General features: G+C 40.0%; 1 protein-coding gene across 1 annotated transcript in view; it reads left to right on the top strand.

Moving 5' to 3' along the window:
* The window catches only part of LOC115431716 (NLR family CARD domain-containing protein 3-like), a 53,664-nt gene extending 37,831 nt beyond the window's left edge, over nt 1-15,833 (top strand). Inside the window, exons 4-10 of the mRNA XM_030152340.1 lie at nt 6,812-7,035; nt 7,515-9,321; nt 9,947-10,117; nt 12,135-12,308; nt 13,715-13,888; nt 14,911-15,084; nt 15,239-15,833. Coding sequence (XP_030008200.1) covers nt 6,812-7,035; nt 7,515-9,321; nt 9,947-10,117; nt 12,135-12,308; nt 13,715-13,888; nt 14,911-15,084; nt 15,239-15,251 — 2,737 coding nt within the window. The 3' untranslated portion in view covers nt 15,252-15,833. The remainder of the gene's footprint in view (nt 1-6,811; nt 7,036-7,514; nt 9,322-9,946; nt 10,118-12,134; nt 12,309-13,714; nt 13,889-14,910; nt 15,085-15,238) is intronic.
* Nucleotides 15,834-17,981: the final 2,148 nt, after the last annotated feature.

Genomic DNA, 17,981 nt, shown 5'->3' with positions numbered 1-17,981 from the left:
ATTAGCGTTTTGCCAACTCTTTTTTCCACCTCCTGCTCCCCTGCCACTCCACATGTCCTCTCCCCTTCTCTTCCGCATTCTCCTCACACGTCACTTCCTCCCGACGCGGATTGGCCTCAATATAACAGGTAAACGATTTTTTAAAACAAATAATTCTTTTTACACATACACAATGTTTCAAAATTTTAAACATAGTAATATTCACATTTTAATAAAAATTTAAAAAAAAAATACAATGAAATCAAAAATGTGCATTTAAGAAATCAACTTAGAATTCCCATGGGGCTACATTTATTTATTTATTTATTTATTTAGAACATGCAAAGGGTGAGAATAAAACAAAACAAAGCAAAATGAGACAAAAACAAAAAAAATTTAAATGAACAGAATCTATCTTCAACTACGTGCAAGTCTGAATTTTGCAAAAGTAGTTGGAAGAAGTTTGTATATTGTATCCCAGCTGTATTGGCTGATGTTCTGTCAGGTCTGCGATACTGTGAGTCTGTCTGTTCTGTTGTTTATTCTTTTCTATTCCCTGACTGAACATTCAACCGTCTGTTCAACAAACACAGTGATGGAGTCTACGTCACATGACCTGGCCTCCACGTCCACCTGACCTGAACCCACATGACGTGGTCTGGAGGAGTGGGACCACAGAGTGAAGGGAAAACATCCAACAGGTTCTCAGAACCTCTGGGAACTGGTTCAGAACTGGTGGAGAACCATTCCAGCTGACCTCCTGAATCTGACAGAATGAGCAGAAGGGGGTCCACTTAGAACAATCTAAAAGATCAAACACTTCCTGGGCTGTTCTGGGTCTATTCTAGAATTGCAGATGTGTCACTTCATAGTTCTGAGTATTAACCTACAATGTGGAGAAGAATGACACCAAACACATCCTGTGGTGGTTTTATGTGCCTCACACTGAAACTGTGTCAGCAAAGAGTGAACACACTGGAAAAACAATCTGTCATTGAACAGAATTTCACTCTTTATTTTACACATTTTTCCTGTATTTTCAAGACACAGGAAAATATCAATGAAATTCCAAAAACAGACTGATTTTACATGTCAAATGGAAAATAACATGAAAAAACGGTAACTGTGAATAACCATAAAATTTGTATTTTTTAAAAGAATTTTTTTCTTTTTTCACAGAACAATGCAATTAAAATACATTTGCAAATATATTATAATTCCACAAATTTTCTATTAATGAGGTTAAACTGTTAATTAAAAGTTTAATACTGTAAAATAATAAAACAAGATAAAATTACTGGCAATTAACCTTAACAGAAGTATTTGTTCTGTCAGTTGAACCAGACTTGTTTGTTCATTGACAAATATCTTGTGTAATTACAGGAGGTTTCACAACCAAAATGTTGAATAAATGTATTTTTGTGAATGTCTAACATGTATAAGCACTGATAAACTGTTCAAATACAGTTTTTATCAGTGGATTGGACAACTGAGTCTCACTGAAAATTATTTATATATATATTTATAGGGAATTGGATTGTTTTAATACATGTAAATATTCTTTATTAAACATGAAGAAGTCCAAAAAATATGCAACATCTCATGTAAAGTTAGGGCAAAAAACTGTATTTGAATTATGAAGAATTACTGTATTTTTATCAGATGGCTATTTTCCGTTATTTAACAGTATTTTTTCGGCACCCCGGTTGCCGGAATAATGTTTGTTTTTGTTTTTTTTTTACTTTTTTGTTTTTTTTCAGTGCACATGACTTCCAGTAAATGCAGAGAGGGAGGGGGAGGCAGGGGGAGGAGTCCACAGCTGATCCAGTTCCATGTGAAAGTGAAAGTGTTCAGAGTTCAGACTCCATTTTGACAGATGAACAGAAGACGTCTGGTTCAGGGTGAGTCTGACATTCAGATCATTTTCCTGTTCTAGTCTCTCAGTGGGTTTTCTGGGTGTGGATTGGAACTGTAAACATGGATGGAGTCCCTTCCAGGCTGAGTGTCCACTAGGTTTACTGGACTCTGTGTCCACTGGCTTATTTCCTGTTGTGTCAGTGTTTGTGACAGATGAACACAGTGTTTTAGTGAGGTGAGCTCACAGTAGTTTGACTGTTTGTCCTTTCAGACTGACTGAAGTTCACAGGATGAGTCTGAGTGTGGATGAAGAGGAGGACGGAGCAGAGTTTTCCCATGATACAAACAGGGGTTTGTCCATAAAGGAACCTCCAGGGGGCAGTAATGAACCAGGACCCTCTGATCCACAGTGAGTCCACTGTCACACACCTTTAATATTTGACTACAGACACAACAGGACATGATGTGTCCACTTCAAAGTCCAAATGTGTCCTTCAGACAGAATAAAAACACACATGAATAATAACCAAAGGTGATAGAAAATGAAGTGTTCAGATGTGAATAACACTAACATACTGTCCAATCCAACTGTTGGACTTGTGTTGTTTCCAGAGGTCAGTATAACAGACCCAGAGCAGAGTCTCCAGTGTCCACATGTCTGTCCATGAACAGTGACTGGTCCATGATGACTCCTCCAGCGTTAGTCCTGAACCTGGACCTTCAGACACAGAGTAAGAGACTGTTTATTCTTTCAAATGATCTGCAGGACACGTTTTAGCAGTGATTTCATTTCACATCCAGAGTCTATTGTGACATTTAACTCATATTAAAGCTGTTTGACAGAGGCCTCGATGCAGACGGGTCAGTATAGAACTGAGGGACTGTGGAAGTCCTTGGGATAGATCTTACATACATCTGGATGAAAAGTTAAAAAAAATACATTTTTTTTATGTTCATTATGATCATGTCTTTAAAAATTCCATAATTATTTAGTGATGTAAGCAATCATTTATTAATAAATGATTAATAAATAATTAATAAAATGACTGGATAGACTAAAATGTCAACTAAAGAACCGTCCAAATTTAATAACAACCACCTTCTAATTAGATAAACAATAATAAAATGAACTAAGTTAAAAACTGTTTGGATTGTGTTCTTTTTATTCAGTTGAGATAATCATGACAGATATTTCTTTTTTGGCAATATATCAAATTTTATATGAAAAGTAACAAATTGTATCTGTGTCAGAAATGACTTTCATCTCAGTTACCCATGACAAACCCACCTGTGAAGGAAGTGTGTTTATTCCAAATCACATGACCTGCTCCACATGATGTCATTTCCTCCTGAAGAAAACACTGAAAAGACTCCAAGTTCTGTCTCCTCTTTCTGAGTTATTTCATATACAGTAGTGTGGGAGTCAAGTGTGTATTTATGGCACTTTTATGTCAACTGTGTTACAACAATATCTTTATAAATAACTTTCAATGTGACTTTGACTTTATATATGTGTAGGAGCTATTTGTCTGTTTAGTTTGGGTTCAAAGTTAATTGACTTTTTTTGTTCAGTAATTTAGTATTTTTTGCTAATTGTTTATTTTTGGTTTGTTTGCTTTTTGTTTGTTTCATATTGAACATATATTTTTGGATTTTCATGGTTCTTTCTTTCATTCTTTAGTATTTAGCTCCTTTTTGTTTTGTGTTTTCTTATTGGTTTAGACCGTGGGCACCTGGGTATAAATAGGCAGCACCAACTTAGACCATCATGCACCTGGGTGGGCCTCTGGTTTTCTACCAGTCAGTCAGTCCAGTCCAGTCCAGTCCAGTCTGAACAGGAGAGACAGCAGAAAGGCCTTGGTTGTTGTTTTCCTGCAGAAACACTGAAAATAAACCCCTTGGAATCCATCTAAACCCATGGTGCATCTAGTGGTTATTTGAGTTCTGTTCAAGTCTTCAGTTCAGTGACTTTTCAGTCGTTTAAATTTGGTGACAAACAGCCGCTACAATATGATATTTAGAAGAATCTATGTGTAAAAATGCCATGTGGTGTTCTGGTTCTGTTGGTTTTAGGGCCGAAAACAGCACAAATGTCAACTCTACCTGTCAACTCTGTTACCCTGTAAAGACAACTCCAAAAGTCCTTCAGTTTTATATTGACTCAGACGCAGGAAACAGGATGAGTGCAACAGGAAGTTGCAGAGGGAGGGGCTGTGGACCACAGTGTCTGACAGAAGAACTGACATGCATTTGGCTGTTCCAACCAGTGTTGTACAAGTTACTTCCAAACTGGGATCCATTACAGATTACTGGTATTTCAAAGTAATTCCTTACATTACAATATTACTGTCTCAGACTAGGAGATATTATCACAGTTATTAATGATTGTATTTATAGTAAATATTTAAAGTGCATATAAATATTCTAGTTTATATGAAAACCATTTGATGATTCAAATCTGATTGTGTGTGAGGTGACTAAAAGAAGTGTATGTGAATGGTTTGTATGGATGTTATGTGTTATTGTACAAATATATAGAAAAAAAGTGTGTTAAAGCAGTGGAAGCAGAATGAATGTAATCATTAGGGGGTGGAGTCCATAAGTTAGACTTCTTCCCACTCCTTTTGGAGCACTGAAAACTTTAGTTTGACCATGTTGTTTGGTTCTTTGTTTTCTGATGATTCTATGAGCTGGAAATCCAACTAAACTAACTCAGAATTGTAATGCATTACTGGAGCCTTAAAGCAGAGTTAGGTTTAGTACTGAGCAGACGTCCATGTGGATAGTGGACTGTCCTCCGCCGTCTGCACCCATTGGCTGAACACCAACAGGAAATAGAACTGTAGACACATTTTGGATTCCTTCAGGTCTCACAGTCTTCCAGTTTTATTTTGTTTTTTTTATTTGAGTAATTAATTTATGGACAAAAGTGTGTTGTAACACAAGTACTATTGAACATGTACTGAGTAAAATATTACTGAAAATTGAGTAGTAACGCCTGACACTACTGCATTACAGCAAAAGGTAATCTGTTACTGTAATGCATTACTTCTGTAATGCATTACAAAAGTCATGCCTTACACTACTGCATTGCAGCAAAAAGTAATCTGTTACTGTAATGCATTACTTTTGTAATGCATTACTCCCAACACTGGATACAACACACTTTAAATTGACAGTCAATGCCATTAAATTAGTAACAGACAGAGGTAAGGACTAAAGGACACATGGACAAGAAGTTGGTCTAAAGTGTCAGATGTCTTTAACGTGTGGAAAAGAAAATCCACAGCAGCATCTGTACCAAGTTACAACTAGATGAAAACTCACACTAATGTGTCGTTTTAGCATCAAAGCTTTGATTTATTTATGTATTTATTAGGATCCAGGAGCAGTTTGGTCCTGGTGTATTTCCACATCTGAGCAAATCATATCTGTCCAATTTTTACATTTATTTCACATGTTGTGGTTCTACTGTGGCTGATTATATTTCAATAAATAATGAAAATATCAGGCTCAGTTTTTCTGATGTTTACTAGGATTAATAACAGTTTTCATAAAGTCTGAATCAAATCAGAGCTGGTCAGTCTGGAGGCATCTGTTTATTTCACGTGTTCTGACATGGACGTAAACTACCAGTTGACAGGTTGTCACAGTTCAACAAACATGAGACACTGATTCTAGTTGGACTTTATTGGTTCAACAACAGTAGAGACACAACAGGACATGATGTGTCCACTTTAAAGTCCAAATGTGTCCTTCAGACAGAATAAAAACACACATGAATAATAACCAAAGGTGATAGAAAATGAAGTGTTCAGATGTGAATAACACTAACATACTGTCCATTCCAACTGTTGGACTTGTGTTGTTTCCAGAGGTCAGTATAACAGACCCAGAGCAGAGTCTCCAGTGTCCACATGTCTGTCCATGAAGAGTGACTGGTCCATGATGCGTCCTCCAGAGTTTAGTCGTGAACCTGGACCTTCAGACACAGAGTAAGAGACTGTTTCTACAGATGAGACATTATTTCTGATCTTTATTTGACATGTATGAATTCATCTGACAGAAGAATTTTTAATCTAATTGAAGTCTTGATTGACAGCTGCAACCATTAGTCTGAACCCTCTACGTTCATAGTTGTGTGTGTTTTTGATCGTATACAGTCCTCTACTATTACTGTTAATACTCTTCTTGCTTGTATATTGATGAAGTTTGCAGGTCAAATGTGATCAGTTCCTGTCAGTAACTGGTTCAAATCAAACTCAGGTGTGTGAGTAGAACTGACAGTTTCCAGTCCAGCTTTAGTGAAATGGTCTAAACTCCTCATGTGGACTCCAGCTGCTGTGAATAAAAGATGTTGGAGACTCTGAGATGAACAACAGCCTTAAAGTCTGTAAAACACATGAGACTCACTCACATGTGACAAAAAGAAAGATGTTCAATCCTGAACCAAATGTGTGTAAAGGTTCAGACACTAAGAGCCTGTTTTTCTGCTTGAAGTGTTTTCTTCATTTGAATGAACATTAAACACATGTTTGTGTGAGAATCAGCTCTGAAACAGACCAGTAAGACCAGAGCAGTTTTAGATGGAAGTCCTCTGTGTGGTGTGGACACACTTAGAAATGCTGGGTTGTTTTCAGAACCCGAGCGCTGGGTTAAGGCTGTTGGGTCACAGGTCTGGTGGGTTTGACTGAACATGGGCTTCAAAAGAATCAAGCAGTGCATTGGGTTGGACATGTGAGCTGAAGTGGAGGCTCATCATTCCTTCCAGCTGCCATTTTCAGACAGACTGTGAGTTGAGGCGGCTCAGTGGTTTACACTGGCACCGCTCAGCAACAAGGTCCTGGGTCTGATCCCCAACCAGACCAGGTCCTTGAGCCAGCACAGAGTTGTGAGTGTAGATGTGATCCTTTGAACAGCTGATCTGAAAGAACTTTGAAGAAGCTTCTTCTAAACAATGTGTTGATGTCCACAGAGAGACGGAGAGGACTCATGTTCCTGAGGTGGACCCAGCGTCCTGTTCTTTGTGTCAGAAGGTCCAGAGTGATCCGGTCCAGACCAGCTGCGGACACTGGTTGTGCAGTCAGTGCATCACTTCATACTGGGACCAGTCTGGTTCATCAGGAGACTCTTCCTGTCCCCAGTGTGAAGAAACATCCAGAACAAGAGCTGAGCTGCAGATCCACAGCTCTGTCCAAAGTAAGACTGGACATCTGTCTGAACATGTCTGCACTTCACTAAACACAACATGTGTTCAACTGTCACTGACTGAGCAGCACAACAAAGAACATCTGAACTGCATTAGACTGAACTACATTTTCTATCAAATGTTGGAAATTATCAACTGAAATATTGATTTTATTTCCTATTGATCAAATTCAATGTTTTACAGAGGATGATGGTCAAAGTAACTCACTGATTCTCTGTAAATTCAATCCCATTATTCAGTATTTGGTCAGTGACAATCATCTTGTCCGTGTTGTTAAAACTGCTTTGGAATGATTCCTGTTTTTATAAATCAGATCCATGTCTGATCAGTGGTTTCCATAGTAACAGGTCTAGGGTTTGTCATTTGGAAACTGTTGTCAATATGAAATAGTATTAACATTGACTGACAGATGAGAACAGATGTTTTGACCCAGCTGTGTTTATTTCAAGTGTTTGTTGTCTGGTTGCAGTTGAACATAAACTCAGTCTGAGGAGCAGATGTGAATGTGTGACTGAAGGAACTGAGGAAACAGGAAGTAGAACCCATCTAAACCGGATCTACACTGAGCTCTACATCACAGAGGGACAGAGTGAAGACGTTCATACCCAACATGAGGTGAGGACGCTGGAGACAGTTTCCAAGAAGATCATCCAAGAAAGGCCAATCAGGTGTCAGGACATCTTCAAAGCCTTACCCGAGCAGCAGAAACCCATCAGAGTGGTTCTGACCAACGGCGTGGCTGGAGTTGGAAAAACCTTCTCAGTGCTGAAGGTCACTCTGGACTGGGCCGAGGGTTTAGAAAACCAGGACGTCAGTCTGGTGGTTCCGCTGTCCTTCAGAGAGCTGAACCTGGTGTCAGATGAGCAGTACAGTCTGCTGACGCTGCTCCATGTTTTCCATCCAACATTACAGAAGGTCACAGCAGAGCAGATCAGCGTCTGCAAACTTCTGTTCATCTGCGACGGCCTGGATGAAAGCAGACTGTCACTGGATTTCCACCACTGTCAGGTTGTTTCAGACGTCACTCAGAAGTCATCAGTCAACGTCCTGTTGACCAACCTCATCAAGGGGAACCTGCTTCCATCAGCTCTGATCTGGATAACATCTAGACCTGCAGCAGCCAATCAGATCCCTCCTTCATGTGTGGACAGGGTAACAGAGGTCCGAGGCTTCACCACTGATGACCAGAAGGAGGAGTACTTCAAGAAGAGATCCACTGATGAAGATCTGTCCAACAAAATGATCTCACACATCAAGACATCCAGGAGCCTCCACATCATGTGTCAAATCCCAGTCTTCTGCTGGATCAGTTCTACAGTTCTGGAGCACATGTTGACTTCAGACCAGAGAGAAGAGCTGCCCAAGACCCTGACAGACCTGTACTCACACTTCATCATGGTCCAGACAAAGAGGAAGAAGAAGTACAAAAAAGGACATGAAACAAGTCTGGAAGAGCTGACAAAGGCAGACATGGAAGTCCTTCTGAAGTTGGGGAGGCTGGCGTTTGAACAGCTGGAGAAAAGAAACATGATGTTCTACCAAGAAGACCTGGATCAGTGTGGTCTGGACGTCACAGAGGCCTTGGTGTACTCAGGAGTTTGTACCGAGATCTTCAAAACAGAGACTGTGATCTTCCAGAAAACAATCTACAGCTTTGTTCACCTGAGTGTTCAGGAGTTTCTGGCTGCAGTCTACATCTACCGCTGTTACACCAGCAACAACACAGAGGTTCTGAAGAGGTTTATGGGAGACCAGGACAAGGGCTCAGAATCACTTTTTCAGAAAATGTTCAGGCGTTTCACAGTCAGTTACAGCCTGGATGTTTTCCTTAGTAAAGTCATGATAAAATCCCTTCAGAGTGAGAACGGACACCTGGATCTGTTTGTCCGTTTCCTTCATGGCCTCTGTCTGGAGTCCAACCACAGACTTTTAGGAGGTCTGCTGGGTCCAAAAGAGAACAGACCACAGAGCATCTATGAAATCATCATGAACCTGAAGCAGATGAACACTGAGGACATCTGTCCTGACAGGAGCATCAACATCTTCCACTGTCTGACGGAGATGAAGGACCAAACAGTCCATCAGGAGATCCAAGAGTTCCTGAAGTCAGAGAACAGATCACAGAAGGAACTGTCTAAGTTCCAGTGTTCAGCTCTGGCCTACATGTTGCAGATGTCAGAGGAGGTTCTGGATGAACTGAACCTGAAGGAGTACAACACATCAGATGAAGGAAGACACAGACTGATCCCAGCTGTGAGGAACTGCAGAGAGGCCATGTAAGTACTGATGAGAATATGAACAGTATGAATCAGACTGAATCTAAAGATGGATCACATGACCCTCTGTCTTGTGTTTCTGTCAAAGTGAAATATGGGAACTGCCATGATGGTTGTATGATCAGAGTCAACGGAGTAGAGACACTGGGATGTGAGGTCCACCCACCAGATGACTGATTGGTTTCTGTTTGTGTTTCTGAGGGATTCTTGACACTGATTGGTCATTGAAGCGGTCGATCACTCATTTTAAGATCATCATGTAACTTATTCAAATCTAAGTAATTAGTCAAATGATTTCTTTAATAAATATCAGCCTAATGAACATTTATTGGATGTATACTTTGTGTAGTTTGTCTGAAGTCCCACAGAACAGGAGAACAGTCTGAACTATACTACATCCAGCCACTAGGGGCAGATCTAGGGTGTTTGGTTTTACTGTTTGGAAGCTGTCATTCCATCTGTCTTTATACTCGTCTATTTTATTCATCTGGTTTTCTTGTCTTTTTTAAACATTAGAACTGTTCATTAAACTGGTGTCACACAACACCATATCCTGACCTCGTTCAGACTCAGATGTTCAATAAATGTGTTCGTAATTAATTTCCTGTAAATTCTGTATTTATAGACTTTCTGCCTGTGGACTCTCACAGACTCACTGTGAAGTTGTGGCCTCAGCTCTGAAGTCTAATCCTTCACATCTGAGACTTTTGGATCTGAGTCACAACAACCTAAAGGATTCAGGAGTGAAACTGGCGTCTGGACTGGAGAGTCCAAACTGCAGACTGGAAACTCTGAGGTTAGTTCACTGACTGTCTACTGTTCAGTCCAAACACATCCATGTGTTTTTCCTCTTGAGCGTCATGGGGGTGCCAGAGGTGATCCTGCTTACCTATAGATGAAGGTGGGGTCCACCCTGTTCACTGCAGTACTGTCACACACAAACAACCATTCATTCTCACATTCACACCTATGAGGGATTTGGATTTCCCATTGAAACTATGAAGAAGGAGGATGTTAGGAACCTGGAGAACCCAGAGAGAACCCATGCAGACAGGGGTAGAACATGCAGCGCTCACACACAAAGGTACACACAGTTGGTGCTGGAATCCTCCTTCTGCTCAGAGGCCATAGTGCTAATTACTGAAGCACCATGTGGTCCAGTGGAACAACAGCTGTTCCTGATCTGATCTCAGACAACCAAAACTGACACTGAAAACCTATGATGAAAGAGATGTTTTTAAAAATACTGAAAATGTCTCATATGTAAGATTCACACACGTTTACATGATCAGATGTGTGAGCATTAAACAACCAAACCTTTGTCATACAAACTCATCATCCTTTATTTTACATCATATGATGAGTTGAAGATGTTCTTTTAATACAGTCAAGTAAAAGCACCACGATGAAATACCAAATACTGATAAAAATAAGAGAACGCAAAGTAAAATAATAATATAACACCAAGAAAAGCTGTCATCAGATGTCTGTTCTTGAGTTTATAATTTTCCATTTGAAACCTTTTCAGCTCAGATCAGAGGATTGAACATTAAACAAGAACATCATCTTCTAATATTGAATAAATGTACATATTACATACAGTGAAACCCACAGATCAGCAGATGGGTTGAGTTGAAATATTTGTAATAAACTGAAACATGAATTGTTTCATTTATGGACTGAGTTATAAATCAAAGAACACTGACAGCAACAATTTTCCTGCACATTAAGTATTATGAGTTCAAACCATTTAATTACATTTTACTTGTAATGAGAAGGACTTTAGGAATCTAGTATTTGTACTTTACATATTGTATTGATCATAGAATAAATAGTGCTGTCAGACAATTAAAAGTTTTAATCAGATTAATCACAGGGTTGCTGTAGATTAGTTTGGATTACTCATGATTAAATCTCATTAATTTTTTATCTGTATTAATGGTGTTTCATTTTGCTTGAGCAAACAGACTGAAGAAAGACGGGAATATATTTGCACTAGAGAGGTGATCGACACTCATATCCAGAAAATGAAGGGTGTGCAGGATCCCAAAAAAACTGGATGAAAAAAAAAAAAAAGTAAGAAAGTAACGTTTTGGGTCGAGGCCCGACTGGCCTCATGTCTGTTAATAAATTCTTTGGGAGCTCACAGGTTGTGCGGACCTTACTTTATTGTTTTTTTCAATATATTTGCACTAAACATGTTTGTCACAAGTTTGGATTCTGTCAGCCCAAGTGTTGGCAGAATCCAGACTAACGTCTGCTTGGTGTTAATGTGGTATTTGAATCTGGAAGTGCTTCAGTGAATAGAAAACTCCTTCCTGCAGAGTGGGTCCAAGATTTTCTGTGGGTCGACTGTTCGTCTGGGTTTTTTTGTCCTCATATTTCTGTTCTTCCATCTTTATGGGTGGGTTCTGCTGGTTCTGTTCTTTATGGGTGGGTTCATCTTGTTCTGTTCTTTATGGGTGGGTTCTGCTTGTTCTGCTCTTTATGGGTGGGTTCTGCTGGTTCTGTTCTTTATGGGTGGGTTCTGCTGGTTCTGTTCTTTATGGGTGGGTTCTTCTGGTTCTGTTCTTTATGGGTGGGTTCTGCTGGTTCTGTTCTAAGTCTACTGGACAAACTGACTCAAATGTGTTGGAGCAGACGTTCACAGTCATTCTGCTGCAGATGGGTTAATGATGTTAACATTCATGATCAGATTAATCATGATGATGGATTAATCTGAGTTAATGTGTTAATTTTCACAGCTCTAAAAATAAATAAATAAAATGTGTGTCATTAATGGATTTAATTTACATCATTTATTCTTTCTTCAGGTTGAATCACTGTAGTTTATCACAGATCAGCTGTTCTTCTGTGGCCTCAGCTCTGAAGTCCAATCCTTCACATCTGATAAAACTGGATCTGAGTGGAAACAAGCTGAAGGTTTCATCAGTGAAGGAGCTGTGTGATTTCCTGCAGAGTCCACATTGTAAACTACAGGATCTGAGGTCAGTTCACTGTTACTGCTCTAGAGTTTATATGTTTTACTAATGACAGAGCCTCATCACAGATGAGAACAAATATATGAAGGAACTTGTTACAATAAAAAGAAAAAAATAATCATAAGACATATCAAAATGAAATCCAAAATTCCTGTATTGTATTTTTTTTTTAAATAATAATATAAATTACTGTTGAAATGCCCATAAACATAAACAGTGTGTGTGTTTTTGGATCCACTGACAGACACTGAAAATGGAATTCTCTGAAATATAATGATGTCCATTTGATCAGAATCCACTCCATCAGTACAATAGAGTCATGACAGATTCATCAGTATCTAAACACAAAGAATTGACAGAAACTGAAGAACACCAAGAACAGGAAGACACTGTTGTTCAAATGTTCACCAACTGTATTCAGACAACAGTTCAAGATGGAGGAAGAGTTTACTTTGTGTTGACAACAAAGAAAGAATCAACACATGATCAAATACTGCATGTGTTCAAATAGACAAGATGATCATCAAGTTGAAATTGTAGAATCTGAAGTGAATCTAAAGCTGTAAAAGTGCTTTTTTAAACATGTGATTGACCACAGATCAAATCCGACAGAAACTCTAAAGAGTGTAAAACAGCATGAGCCAAAATGACGGAGGTGAAAGTTCCAAACTATGTCCAAACTACAAGTAAGTCTGGAGTGTTCACCTTTATGTGTGTAGAACATCTGAAGGTTGTAGGATGAAAATCCCACAAGTCCAGTCATTGTTCAGGTCCAGAAAGTGAGGAGTCCAGTCATATGAGTGTGATGATCTGTCCCACATGAAAAGATGAGCCATTAATGACAAAGCTCCCAAATGAACAACAACACAGATGAGTTCTGAACTGAAACTACAGATGTATAGGTGGAAAGACTCCAAAGAAAAGCAGTCCTAGTTTCAGTGTTTGTTCACTCCAACTAATATGACATCAGAGAGAAAGTGAATATTCAGCTCAAACATTTCCATCAGTGACAGTGGTGGAATAATGATGTGCATTTACTGCAGGACAGTACTTCAGCTCCAATGGCAAAGCTTTAGACTTTTGGTGATGTCATAGAGAACATCATCCACTGGGGTTTGCATTTCTATGACATCAAACCATGAAAACATATTCCAACAGTTTGACACTCACTAAATACTGACATTAATGTTAATAATAAGGAAACATTCCCTGTATTTGATGCAGATTTATACACATGTAGAAATAATGTGTAAATATTGGTCTGTTTACTGTTTACATTTGTCTGACACTTCAGACATTTGAGTTTACACATAGAAATCTGACAAAAACAGTCTGAAACATGTGATTAAACCCTAAACATGTAGAACTGGATCCTGAATGGATTTAATTTACATCATTGACTCTTTCTTCAGGTTGTATAACTGCAGTTTATCACAGATCAGCTGTTCTTCTGTGGCCTCAGCTCTGAAGTCCAATCCTTCACATCTGATAAAACTGGATCTGAGTGAAAACAAGCTGAAGGATTCATCAGTGAAGGAGCTGTGTGATTTCCTGCAGAGTCCACATTGTAAACTACAGGATCTGTGGTCAGTTCAGTGTTAGTTTGATAGAGTTCTGTTTTAGGAGCAGCTGAACCTCATTTATGAACAAACAGAACTGACATCCATTATGTTGTTTTACAGTTCCAAGAACAGTTGTGTGAACCCTTTGAAGTGTTGTAGTTTTCTGCATGAATTGGTCATAAAATCTGATCTAATCTCCATGTCAGTCACAAGTACAGACAAATACAATGTGTTTAAGCTAATAGCACACAAACACTACTAATATTTCATGTGTTTATTGAGCACAACTCTTCAACAGTCCCAGTGAATGTAATGATTGAAGCTCCTTTTGCACCAATAACCTTAAACCAGTGTTTTTGGAGCTGCTGATCTGACCTGCACAATGTCCAGGGACATTTGGGATCATTCTTTGTGACACAACTGCATCAGCTCAGCTCTATTCTGAGCATGTCTGCTGTGAATGGCTCTGGTGAGTTCAGTCCACAGCGTCTCTATTGGATTCAGCTCTGGGCTCTGACTGGCTCTTTCCAAAAGGTGGTTTTTCTGTTTCTGAAGCCACTCTAGTCACTTTACTTCTATGTTTACATGTTGACAAACTCAGGATTCCATTTTGTCCTCCATGATTGGAGCTGCCGTGGCCTGGATTGGCTGGAGAGTCGACTGGTGACCAAAGGGTCGTAGGTTCGATTGCCCAGACTGTTGGAGAGATTTTGACTGACGTGCCCTTGAGCAAGGCACTTAACCCCCCATTTGCTGTGTGGTTTTGGGTTCAACACATTCTGTTTGTCTATACTGGTGACTGAGATGCAGATCACATTTTAGGAGCAATTCATGCAGAAAACTTTGAGGGTTCACAGAGTTTTTCTAACCACTGTATAGTTGACACCATTTAATGTTGGATTTTTCTGTCAGCTACAAAAATTACAGTCAGTAAAAACTGTTTGGTTGAAATGAATGTTGAATATTTCACATTCATGTTGAAAACCTAAATATATTTGGCTGAAATGTTCATTAATTTTAATCTCCATCATTTCTTCTTTATTCAGGTTGAGGGGCTGCAGTTTGTCCAAAATCAGCTGTTCTTATCTGGCAGCAGCTCTGAAGTCCAATCCCTCACATCTGATAGAACTCAATTTACGTCAGAACAACCTGACGGATTCAGATGTTAAAGAACTGGAGGACCTTGTTCAGAGTCCACACTGTAAACTGGAGACACTGCTGTAAGTAATGTCAGTTTGTGCTGGTTTGGTGAACACCTCCATGATTAGAAGTCTGTTTGATTATTTTTAGTGATTCCTCTGTGGTTTGAATAAATTCAGAAATGTCTCCGTAAACATTTCTTTCTGATCTGTTTGTATTTTCTTCTTTCTTCAGACGGAGGTGGTGATCTGTGGAACAGTCACTGTGATCAGGACTGTGTGAGGATCAGCTGAGTCCAGATGATCGACAGATGTGAAAGCAGCAGCACATCCTCACTTCTTCTCCTCCACTCCTCACTTCTTCTCCTCCACTCCTCACTTCTTCTCCTCCACTCCTCACCCCTCCCTCTGATGATGTCACAGAAGGTGAGGCAGACTTCCTGTAGCTCCGCCTCCTCGGTCCATCATGTGACTTTAAAGGCGGTGAAACATCCCTCCAGATGATTCTCTGAGATGGATTCATGAGGAACCACGAAGCACCGAGGAGTGGAGGAGCTGAAAAAGAAGGAACTGACCAGAGGTTTTTCATTGGATGTACAGTCAGTGAACCAGTGTGTTCTGTGGATGGCACTGAGTTATTTTGTGCTGCCACCCTGTGGACTAATGGAGAACTACACTTTATACCTGAAAACTGGACCTGTGATCAGGCAAGGGACTATTTTTGGTCATTTCCAAATACATTATAAGACAGTGACATCAGCAGTTCCAGAGAGGACAGTGAGTCCACAATCTGAGGTCCAATGTGGTCTACCTGGGTCTGTCAGGTCCAATGTGGTCTCCAGGGTCTATCAGGTCCAATGTGGTCCCGAGGGTCTGTCAGGTCCAATGTGGTCTCCAGGGTCTGTCAGGTCCAATGTGGTCTCCAGGGTCTGTCAGGTCCAATGTGGTCCCGAGGGTCTGTCAGGTCCAATGTGGTCTCCAGGGTCTGTCAGGTCCACCTGTGCTTTGTTCAGTTCCATGCAGTAATGGAACTAATGTAAGGAATGATGTTCAAAGGGGTCATGTGGATGTGGACAGGGGTCTGGACCAGCACACATGGGGGTCTAAGGGGACAGGGGTCTGGACCAGTACACATGGGGGTCTAGGGGGACAGGGGTCTGGACCAGTACAAATGGGGATCTAATGGGACAGAGGTCTGGACCAGCACACATGGGGGTCTAAGGGGACAGGGGTCTGGACCAGCACACATGTTGTTGTGATGTTCTAACAGTGATGTTCTAGTTTCTTAAATACATGTTCCTTTGACTTTAAATGGGTTTTTCTTGGTTTTTTTTTTATATTTATTGTTTTTTTGTTTTTTCCTTTTTTTGCAATTACAGGTAAGGAACCAAATATGGTCAATTCATTAACCTTGATTTTCTACCTAATAACAGTTGAAAAATGTCCCCAAAGTCATGCAGTGTTGTTGGGTTCTCCAATAACACACTCAGGCGTAAATGTTGAATGTCAGAGTATTTCTGGGAGTGTTCTATAAAGGGTTCAGAGGTGAGTTCAACAGTTGGGACTTTAGTTTCCGTCTGTTTCTTTTCATTCTTTTCCATTTCAATCTGTGTTTTTCTGTTCTGATGCGTGCGTTTATCTTTGTCATTCCATTCAGTTCAGACTAATCCTAATGAAACCAACTCATTGTGAAAACATTCTCATGGGTTTCATGTCTTACTTGAGCAGAAGGATGGGTTCTTGGTCAGTGTAAAAATATGACAGATGACATACTGGGCTGGTTGACAGTGACAAAGTCAGAGCCATAGACACAGAGAGTTGGGACCTGTTTGGATGTGAGCCCTACGTTGATCACATGGTTGATGTAAGCCTCAGTAGTTCCAAACAAACTGCACTGTCATGTTCTTCTATGGGACAGACAGCAGTGAGTGTGTGATTGCAGGTAAATCTCCAAATAAAGCACACACTAGTCTGTTTCCAACCGCTGTGTCACTACTGTATGTATGTTTGTGTCCGTTGTGCTTTTGAGCAGTGGGGTTGAAACCACTGAAAGGATGGACTTTTTTTCTGTGAAGAGTTTTAGATTTAGTGGTAGGTTAATGGAATGAGCGCGGAACAAATAAAAGTAAGTCATCACATGGAATTCTGAAATGTTCATAAATGACAAACAGAATCAAATCAGTGTCAGAGTGGACCCATATTTGGACCACAGTAAATGACAGGAATGATCACATGACCTCAGCTGACGAACTGAACGCAACACCAGCAGGTTCAACAGAACAAATCAAATCAAACCAACTGAGAACCACATGTGGACTAACGGTACCTTAGCTTGGAAACTCCATCATCTGTGGTTCTAGTGGTTCAGTGTGAACAGCTGGACTAGTCAAACTAGTGAACTCTAGGACTACAGCTGGAAGTCCAACACAACAGTAGTTGTAAAGTCAAACTGGTTTGAATTCACTGTGGGAAAAAACATGGAGGAAGGAGAAAAAGGGGAAAAGAAGAAGTGTGTGAGATTCAGAGGCCACAGCACAGATCAGTTCAATCAGGAGCACATTGGGCTCAGCTGTGCGCTGTGTCATCATGCACACTGCTGAACGGCTGCAGGTGTCTCCAATGAGGCAGCGCTGCAACTGATAAAAGGGCGGAGCAGACGCCGCTGCAGCTCCGATGCAAACCACAGACTGATGACAACAGACGTTTGGAAAGTGTGGAGGGGCAGCCGCTCAGACTATTTATTAGTGATGGGTAGACGAGGCGTCATGAAGCGTTTCCACACATGTCCACACTGTACTGATACTGTGTCACTGAATACTGACACCTGCTGGACTTTCAAAATCCCTACAGGAAACCTAGTTGACACTCAACTGACACTGATTTGATGGCCTAGTATATACAATAATATCATTTAAGTCATTGTATTTTATATTGTATTATTTCATATTTTCATTTAAATTTTAAATATCTTTGATATT

Source organism: Sphaeramia orbicularis, chromosome 13, assembly GCF_902148855.1.
Source record: "Sphaeramia orbicularis chromosome 13, fSphaOr1.1, whole genome shotgun sequence".
Taxonomy (NCBI): domain Eukaryota; kingdom Metazoa; phylum Chordata; class Actinopteri; order Kurtiformes; family Apogonidae; genus Sphaeramia; species Sphaeramia orbicularis.
This window is presented reverse-complemented; position numbering and strand designations above follow the sequence as displayed.